Source organism: Etheostoma spectabile, chromosome 3, assembly GCF_008692095.1.
Source record: "Etheostoma spectabile isolate EspeVRDwgs_2016 chromosome 3, UIUC_Espe_1.0, whole genome shotgun sequence".
NCBI lineage: Eukaryota > Metazoa > Chordata > Actinopteri > Perciformes > Percidae > Etheostoma > Etheostoma spectabile.
Window position 1 is genome coordinate 3018873 of NC_045735.1, and position 10138 is coordinate 3029010.

Genomic DNA, 10138 nt, shown 5'->3' on the forward strand with positions numbered 1-10138 from the left:
GGGGGGGGGGCAGTGTAGAACGGTTTGAATAGGGTCCCTTGTCAAAAGCTGCAGCAGGAAACAGCTGACACAAGAGTATCCTTTTACGCGCCTGCCTCCCGAGATGCCAGGACAACAAGTTTGAAGCCTGGCCCCACAGCCCAGAGCAGACACCCCCTAGAAAGGTATGCAGATAACTGGCAAAAGGGGCAAACGGGACGCCAGCTCTGCTCGCAACAAGAACATACTGGTTCTTTCAGCACAGACAAATCCACTGGTGTTGCTCCTTGGGTGCCAGTAGCAATGAGAATGCCCTCACTTTGTCTTCAAAACAAATGTTAAGTGAGGGAACTATTTTCTTATCAACACACATGTACAGGTACACTGGAGAGGACAGGTGTACAATGTTTTTTTAAGGTTTACTAAGCTTCTTCAAGTTTACAAAGTTGACTAAATACAGGTTTACTAAGTTTCTGTGGTATACCTACACTAGGTGTAGGTGAACCAGGTGTAAGTGTATGCACTGGCTAAAGCTTTCTTGAATTGACAGAACAGAGGTTGGTGGTGTTACTGAACACCTCAGAATATTCACAGGTAGGCTTCTGTTGCTGCATTCCCTGCCAACACCTGAGAGATGGAAATCTCACACTCTAGGGGGCCAGTCAGAGGGCATTGAGGGGCCGCAGGCAGTGGATCACTTAGGTATCACTGGCGCCTTCACTGGATGCCAATTTGCTCCTCATTCCACAGCTTTCGAGGGCTTGGAATTCATTCCAATTAGGGTGGGCTTCAATAGCCAATACCTTGGAAGACATGACACCAAACACCCCCTCCCAATATGACCACACTCTGCAGGTAGGGGGCCCTGTCAAATATCTGCCCTCCAAAGCACCTGTTTATCCCTCGGGCGCAGTAACCAGCGGGTGAACCCCATTCAATATTTATCCCCGTGGCTTTCACAGATCAACGGTCCAGGCGAGGCAAACCCTCTTAATTAAAACTGGAGCTTGCTTCAAAGGGCCCCATTCAGGCCGTCAGTCAGCGCTCGCGGGACAAAGAAGCCGGGGTCATGTAGCTGCAGGGAAACCAGAGACGGACATGCTTTTTCGACTTCACTTTCCCTCCTCCTCTTTTTCCACCTCCAACCATCCACAGCTCTAAATCCAAGCCACACACCTGTGGCAAGGTAAAACACAGTTGTGAGAGTTCAACCATTCCTGAGATCTGCATTCTGAACAGCATTCTATGGCTGAGCGTGTTTAAAAATACAAGACAGATCATTCAAACTATCCAAAAACAGCCTCTAGATACCTTAAAGAAGATTGTGTTACTTGATGAATGTAGATTGATTGGGTCAGACTGCAGCCACGCATCTCCGAAATACTCTGTTCTCCATTTATTTACCCCACCCAACTTAAACTAATGCAGTCTAATAAACAGCCCTGTAATACATCTAGAGACTAAATCTAGAACAACTAGCCAAATTATTGAGGATTAACAGAAAATAATCAGCAACTATTTTGATAACTTGTCCTTTCAGTCATTTCTCAAGCAGAGATGCCAAACAATACTAGCTTTGTAAATGTGAGGATTTGCGTTTATTAACTGTAATTTACAATAGCAAACTCACTATATTTGGGTTTTAGATTGATGGTCGGATGAAGCATGAAATTTCATTACCAAAAAAATGTATCTGTTAAAATATTAGTCAGTGTAATCGATAACGAACATAATTATAGGTTAAATTCCGGTTGTACTTTATTTTGTTGTTGGTGTTGATCCAATCCACTCAGATCCATCTCTTAGTGGATAAGCTGCAGATCATTTGACTTCAGTTTTTAAATCATTTTAATTTCTTTGACATGAACAGTTAAATAAAATAAAAAATCTAATAACAGTATAGCGTAGTATACCATTTAAATTAACCTTACTTTTATTTATTTTCTGCTGAAACAAACATACCCATTTGTAAAGATTATCTGCAATGTTCAAATATGCCTCATTCTAAGGCTGTAAATCTTTAAAACTTTAACCACAGTGTTTGTCAATTTGGTGGAGTATACTGCCGCCCAGTGGTGTTAGTGAATGGTAATATTGACCCCATTGCTGACATAGTGATAAAATAAAAAAAGAATGTGGTCTAAAAATAGCTATAATCTACTGGACCAACAACATCCATGAGAGGGTTAACCAATCTATGGTTCTGTGGGCCCTTTATGACACTTACTGGTAAAACAGACCATTCTCCAAAGGGGATTAATAAAGTAATTCTTCTTCTTTTACAACAGACATCTCATAGCAGGACAAGCACACGTGTAACTTATGACAATAAGGATGGCTCCATTTCATTTAAATGTCTAGGTGAACAAAAAAGCAAGCCTGCACATTGGGCCTTTTTTTTCTTTTCTTTTTTTTTTTTTAAACACAGCAGATATTTTTATATCTAGTTTGATGTCATTGCAATAAAAGCACAGGTGTAACTAAAAACTTTCATGATGACTGCATTTTTATTGAGGAGTCCAATTTACCTCGCCTTGATGTTGCAAATGCTGGCTCACAGGAATGATTTTACGGAGACATTTAACAGAACTCATTTAAAAAATGAGTTACACATGTGCTTTTACTGCTGCAACAACTCAAAATGTCTGCCCTGGAAGGTCTATTCAAACTTTGATGTGTTTGGTATCAATTCTCCAAATTGAAACCATTTTTTAAATTAAAAGTATGTGTATAGAAATCTCTCTTTTGAATATATAAAAATCTTTTTCAATACAGTAAATAAGCAAATGTACACGGTTTGATGACCGTAAATTGTCATCCTGTTAAACCAGTATACCGCTGCAACCAGCATCTCCGGTGCTGAAAAATAAAGGCAATAGAGTGCCCATATGAGGCTGGCTCCAAAAGGGAGTCAATCCCTTTTGGCCCCTATGTTAAAATGCCCAACTTCACAGCAGAAATAAATGTTTACAGCCTGGAACAAAACAAAAAAACTAAAAACGGTTGTGGTATCTGGTCTATAGCCAAGTTACCCCTTCAGGACAACTGTGCACATTCTACTGTTACATGTGAAAGTGTCTTCTGAAACATGCCAATCCAAATGTATGGACAATAATTCCCCCATGTAGAAGTTAACCCATATTACTGCAGTGTACTCACACAGTATGATGAGGATAAACCAGCTGCTTGGCTGTTTGGCTCTGTGGACCTCCAACTCTGAGGAGTTGAGGGCTCATTTTCCAGCTCATCATCGATGAATATCACTCCCCGGTCCACACGCTGCCTTTTACGGCTCTGAGGAACAAACACAGAAACTTTACTCCACTGAGCTGCACATTAACATTACTCAACCACCAATATCTGAACCCATAGACAATCTGGTGTATGGGGGCAACAGCCAATATTTCTGGGGTTCCGGTGTAGCCAGCGGATATCGGGGGCAAGACTTCCTCTTCCGCGGGCCGGTCATAGTTTGCGCTCCAGGCGACATTGCGGCTAAGTTCTATAAACACATATCTTGCATATGAATGCAGATACTTATTTTCTTTCAAAAAAAAATGTATTTCATAGGACAGCTTAGACAAGAAAGGGGAGAGGGGGGGAAGGAAATGACATGCAGCAAAAGGTTGCAGGCCAGAACCAAACCTGCGGCCACTGCAGCAAGGACCAAGCCTCTATACATGTTTTGATTAAACATTTTTGGATTGGAAACTATACTTTACATGGTGGTAGAAGCAGTGTTTCTCCTTCTTATCGGGTCCCCAGCCTTGCAAACTGTTGACTTGTTGGTTTGCGTACAGAAATACGTGAAAACCCCGATCGAGATGCATGTTTCGAAAGCGATATATGTCCAAACAATGCCTCAGAAACCCAAATAATAGCGGAATATCCCACATTTTAATCAAAGGTTGCGTGTAAAGCTCCTTTTGTATGAAAACATGCGACTGATTTGGACACAGACATAAAAAGAGTAGCTTCTTATTGCATAAGTGGTGCAGGGGTGGGGAAGATTCATTCAAAGAGGCGTGGAGCGCGCGCCCGCGTGTCACTCAAGCAGTCAGCAGCAGCGCGCCCCTGGTGAAGAGAAGCAGAGCGCACAGAGCAAAAGGCTGCTGTCGCTGCCCACTCTCTACTTCTTTTAAAATCTTCTTAATCCATATAACGCCACAGCTTGCTGGTCTGATGTGCAGGACTTGGTGATCATTGGGGTGGACAGATGTGTGCTCCGGTATCGGGCGGTGGCACACAACTTGCATCTTACTTCGGATCATCTTTTACTATTTAAAAGTGCAACCACACTTTAGATTTTCTTTTTCCAGACATTTCAATCCCTTCCGTCAAGATGCTCCTCCATCGGTCACGGGTCATGGAACATGAAACAAATCTGTCATGGGGTGTTGGATTCATTTACGATTAATTAAAAGACTTATTAAAAGCTCCTTGCTTTTCACATTTTTATTTACAGCATGATATGTTGATATTTACTTATTGGGAGAAAACAGGTAGCTCTATGTAAAGTCAGACATTGAGAACCCCCATATAGCCAAAATGGCACGATCCTCGTTTCGCAACGCCTCTGCGCAGATTTGACTGAGATTGGCCGTCAAATCAGGCTCCTTCGATCGAAGCATCGAAAATTTTACCATTCGGGGGTCACCCCAAACTACACATATGTTATTTTGACTAAAGATTTAAAGATAATTCTATTTTGTCTTAGCATTTGTCAACTAGGTCCAAATTTAATGTTTAATGAGAGAATGATTCATCTGGTACAGCACCTCACTTCTTGCATTCCCTAAACTTAAAATTGTCTGTCACTGACATAATATAAGGTGCAACTTTCACATTATAAAAAATTAAATTTGCTAATTAGGGAATCAATCTACAGCACAGTGCAGAAGTAGTACTAAATATTAGAAATTCACTGCTTTTTGGCTTGTGAAACCAGTCTTTTCAGCCAAAAGGTTATATATTGACCCTTTAAATTTGGTATACAGTACATTCAGTATAAATGTACAGTTTATACAAAGCATACCATGTGTTCAGCAGTGCGAATGCGTTTCTTATCTGGCTGGAAATCGTTGTCCTTCTCGCGGTCAGAGCCAAGGAGAGACTGGAACTTCTGAGACAGACGAGAGGCTATAGACTGTTCCTTGGGCTGCGACTCCTCTGGTAATGGCAATGAAACACAGTGCGACATTTTTGATGACACAGTAACAGAAATATATGTTATGGTAAGATTAAAGACCAGCAAAAATATATTACTTAAGGTGCAAGATGAAGACCTGCTGCTTAATGCTAAAGACAAAAGAGAGACAAAAATCCAACACTGGTCAATCCAGCTTTTTTCCAGTTGAACCTTACCCAGTGTGTGTGTGTGTGTGTGTGTGTGTGTGTGTGTGTGTGTGTGTGTGTGTGTGTGTGTGTGTGTGACAAAATAATCAAAGTAGTTTTGACTTGTAAATCTACATGTTGTTGTCTTTGTTAAATCTAATCAATAGCAACAACACAGGAACAGACAATGGTGTTACATTTATATACACAACGTATACAGTAGGGGTGGGTATTGATCCTTTATTATATATATATGTTGGTCAGTTTGTCTGATTGATAATCCCATTTTGCAGTAATTAAATTGAAGCGATATGAACTTATAGAGAAATGTGTATTTTTAGATAAAACAGATGTTGAAAAGTTTCCTTTTGGGGACATCATTTGAAATTGGGAAAAATTAGAAGTTGGAAAATGGTTATAAATTGCAATATAATCGCAGAATATTGCAATATGTTTAAAATCGCAATAATATTGTATCATGGCATTAGTATCGTGATGATATCGTATCAGGAGGCGTCTGGTGATTCCCACCCCGAATATACACGTATATTCATGGCAAACAGTCACCGTACGGGTGTCACGTCTGGTGCACGGTGTGCAGATGGATGCACGGAACCAAAGTTTACTAGCGCAGGTTTGGCGGGGAAACTTCTAGCAGGATGCCCTTAGTGACATTTAGCCTGAACTGAACTGAAAGACTGCCTTGCCCGTGGGTTCCCCGTAGGTACAACAGCACCGGAGAGAGAGTTGTTTATGAGACAAGGAAGGTGTGCTGGCGTTGCTCCAACTTTTGTGTATGTGAATTAGAGATGTATCGATTAGCGGTGTAACGGTAAACTACGATACAAATGTAACAATTATTGTTTTCATTTAAAATATCATTATCATCACGGTGGATTACCACGGTGTGGAAACCGTTTGTTTAATCCTTCCCAGCTTCATCCGGATCTCCTGAAGTTTCCGCGCAGGCGCACTGCGTAGCCTACAACGTGAGTTTCCTGAAGTTGGAACCGTGGCTCAGGATATTTATCAGCCCTCTAGGAGGACTAAAGCATTGGCATATTTTGGGTATTATAAGAATCCCGAAGGACAGTTGATTGAAGATAGTTATCCTGTCTGCAGAACGTGCAGAAAAAAAGTTGCCGCATTGAATAAACTTTTAAAAATACCGCGATAATACCGTAAACCGTGATAATTTTTGGTCACTATAAGAGTGAGGCTAAATTTTCATACTGTTACATCCCTAATGTGACTGGAAACACAGAGAACGTGTTAGAGCTTATCCAACGACATCACTCAGATATGCCAATCAACACTTCTCTAAACGCACACGTTTTCTTTGATGATATTGTATTTATTTTGTATTTTCAATTTCATAGCATAAAAGATGCTTCTCAGTTTTATAGCCTATTGTGACCTGTTACCGTTTGGGAAAGTGTTTGTTCAGTGTATTTATTTTTTTTAAACAACAAAAATAGTTTACCAAAATTGCTTGACAGTGGGCAAAATGTTAACTCAGTTCCCAACACCATGTACCAATACTTGTACCGAACTGTGCGTACCGTTACACCCCTAATCGCAGTGGAAGTAATCACAATTTTTTTTTACCTTGATGAGCAGAAAGAAGACTATGTAATCTACAAATTGATCAAACTAGAAATATAAAACCTACAGTACCTGTGTTTAAATGTACATTTGTTGTCAATCCAGTAAAACAAAACCAAAAATAAATCAATCCATGTCTCTCTATTTTAAATTGCACTACGGGGGTGACTGGTCAGGCAAAAAAAAAAAAAAAAGTTATGTATGTATTAAATGCTACCACACATAAGATGAAGGACTTACTATGTTCTAGTGTTAGAGGTATCGGCTGTGCCGTGTCTTTGAAGGGTGACACGGTGAGGTCCACAACAGCAGGTGTGGTTGTTGTTGTAGCCGTGGTACTGCTGGCGTTGTTGTGGCACACACAGTGACAGGGGGTGGTGACGTCTGACTTCTTATAGTCTCCACACGTTTTATCTGACTGGCTCTTGTTCTCCACGAGGCTTCCTCCATCTTGTAGTTTAGCTGCCATCACACAATGAAACACAGATATAACTATCAGTGACATTGACTCTCCATCAGTACATGCCTTACGCCATATCAACATAATATCAAGATATTTACAAAATAGAAGGTAGTGAGAAAGAAACATACGCAAAGCAGATACAGTTAACACATAGTTAACTGCTTAAAGACCAGGAAACCACAAATTTAAAGTACCGGTATACCATACCCTTACAACAACACAAAAACACGCAACATGGAGAACATGCAAGTGACACTGCCTGCAAAAGACAATTCTGCTCTAATTTATCTGTGCATCAAAGCTTTTTCATTTGTTCATGGATTCAAGTAGGCCTCCATGCCTATACAATTCTTTTCTGATTCTTTGTTGTCAGTCAGAGAAGACATACCAAACTGAGCCCGCTGCCATCCCAGAGCCGAACACAGCAAAGCCAAGCTCTTGCCACTTCCTGTGGGACTCTCCAGCAAACAGTGGTGCCCATAGTTCAGCCCTCGTACGATCTGCAGAAAAGGTACAGACACAATCACTAAATGACAAATTCACACATAGTATTGCACGATTTTAAGTGCTAGTGTGGTGTTTTTATTCTAAGGGTATTTGTACCTTTTTCATGCATCATTTAAAAGACAACAACACAGTCCAAGGCATAAAAAGGTTGTATATTCTATTCACCAATTATAAATGAGCTATCATTTAACTTCAGTAACTAGGGGTTTGACTCGGGTTCCACATACAGTATCAATCTGTCTGTGCCATTAGACATTACTGCATAGATTTTAGATCTACTGACATTAATAGGCCATCTGGGGATTTTCCCTGTGTTTGCGCAGGACTCTTCACTTGTCCAAAGCACAAAGACATGCAGGTTAGGTAAACTGAAAACTATAAATTGCCTGTAGGTGTGTGTTGTATTGTGTGTGAAGGGTTGTTTGCCCATCTACCTTCGTATTACTTGTACGGCAACCCAATAATTCCCTTTATATTGTAGTAGGCCCACATGCTATGCAAGTCCACTCAACATTAACTGGTTGGTTTATTATGTGGTGAAGGGTTTACTCACTGAATTCATCATAGCCAGCTGGGATGGGTATGCCTTGCAAGGGAAGTTGATCTTTACCCCTCCAATGGTGTACTCCACTGAGGATGTAGCCATGTTCCTGTCCCTGTTCCACGGAAAATATCTAAAAAAATAAACATATGATATGTATAAAACGGGTAGTTCAAATAAAGCATTCTGATTGATTCATATCAGTGATATAAAACCATATACAACGTCTAATTTCTTTGTAAAATAAGTGTTTGCTGGTGCCACTGAGGGAAGCTATATCTGCACACACAGTAGCCTACCATGATGATACATGCCTGGCTTAAAATTGGCAAATTATCTCTTTAAATTTACGAATATTTTCAATGCTTGCTTTAGCTTGAGCGTTAAGACAGGGAAACAGGAGCAGTTATATAGGTCAGCTAGCTATGCTCTCTTCAACGCAACCAGACTCCAGTAACAAAAACAGGGAATTTTACCTGCGGAACAAGAGAGTTGTTCTACCGCTGCCACGATCGGTTAGTTGCTGGTCTACTGCTGTCTCGATTGGTTGGTTTGTTTGTGTGCCTTTCTTTGGCGTAGCCTGTGCTAGCTGCTAGGGTGGGCCAAAAAACGCTCCTTAGCTGTGTTATAATCACAACATATCATCACGGACTGAAGTGAGCTGTTGCTTAAATATTATACAGACATGTTACAAGCACATTAAGAGACAAGCACATTAAGCTAGCTAACACACTTAGCGGTTAAGTAACACACTGTTAACAATTAGCCGACAGTTTACCAACAGTTATGACAGTAAATTCTTCACCTGTTTGCTGTCTGTGTAAGTTGCCACCTAACCTAGCGTTAGGAGACAGTCCCTTGTAGCTGTAACGTTAGGCTTAACTAACTGCAAGAGCTAATGCTACGTTTTCCACCGTTACTTTGCTTCATTGCTAGTATCCATATCCCATGGTTAAACTCGTGACCAGTAACGTTACTGTCAAAATGTTCTGACAATATAAGCAACCACTTCATCGAACACAAGCTGTTTAGGTGTCCTATTCTCGGCCCACGATTCTTCCCGGTTCCCGCTCTCAAAACTACTTGAAAGGAAGCTGGTCATATTACAAGTTAGGTGCTCCTACAGTTGCTTATAAAATAAAATATGTTTGTGAACCGCCATGAATTTATGCTACAATTTAAAGCACACTTTATTTATTTTCTTCAAGTAAATACTTTGGAGTATAAATTATTATCCTGCACGTTTTCACTGAATATGTAAAAGTACCAGTCTTCGTGATAAATTGACATTTTTACGCTTTTATTTCGAAAGCTTAGCGTGGCCTGCTGGTAGCAGCTTTACGTTTGACCAAATACACACAACGGAAGTTACATTGGTAAACAATGTAGACAGTTAGGTAAATATCCGCATAGGGCCCAAGCATACGTGTATTAGTATAGACATATTAATATATTATGTCTAATAATATATTATGTCTATGTGTATAAGGGCCCAATTCATGATAGGGACCGGTGTTAGTCCAAATTTCAATATCTCCGTTTCCTGCTCATTTCCTCCTTGATTTGATAAGGATCTCAATTAAAAAAATGCATAATGCTTCAGGAAGTAATCGGGCAGTGATAAAATATATATTTTGTACATGACTGTACCAGACAGGATAATGTACATGTAACGGACAAGGTAGTAATGTATGAAAAAAAAGCAAAAA

At 40.2% G+C, this 10138-nt stretch overlaps 1 protein-coding gene across 3 annotated transcripts in view; it reads right to left on the minus strand.

Moving 5' to 3' along the window:
• The window catches only part of brip1 (BRCA1 interacting helicase 1), an 88537-nt gene extending 79035 nt beyond the window's left edge, over positions 1-9502 (minus strand). The window contains exons 1-6 of one of the 3 annotated variants that reach the window (XM_032508254.1): positions 9235-9502; positions 8442-8544; positions 7770-7881; positions 7159-7380; positions 5015-5160; positions 3139-3273 (exon numbers count right to left, since the gene is read on the minus strand). In XM_032508254.1, the coding sequence (XP_032364145.1) occupies positions 3139-3273; positions 5015-5160; positions 7159-7380; positions 7770-7881; positions 8442-8534 (708 nt within the window). In that variant the 5' untranslated portion in view covers positions 8535-8544; positions 9235-9502. Of the gene's footprint in view, positions 1-3138; positions 3274-5014; positions 5161-7158; positions 7381-7769; positions 7882-8441; positions 8563-9234 lie in introns of all 3 variants that reach the window. The other 2 variants (XM_032508257.1, XM_032508253.1) reach the window with 2 other exon arrangements.
• Between the last annotated feature and the right edge of the window lie 636 nt (positions 9503-10138).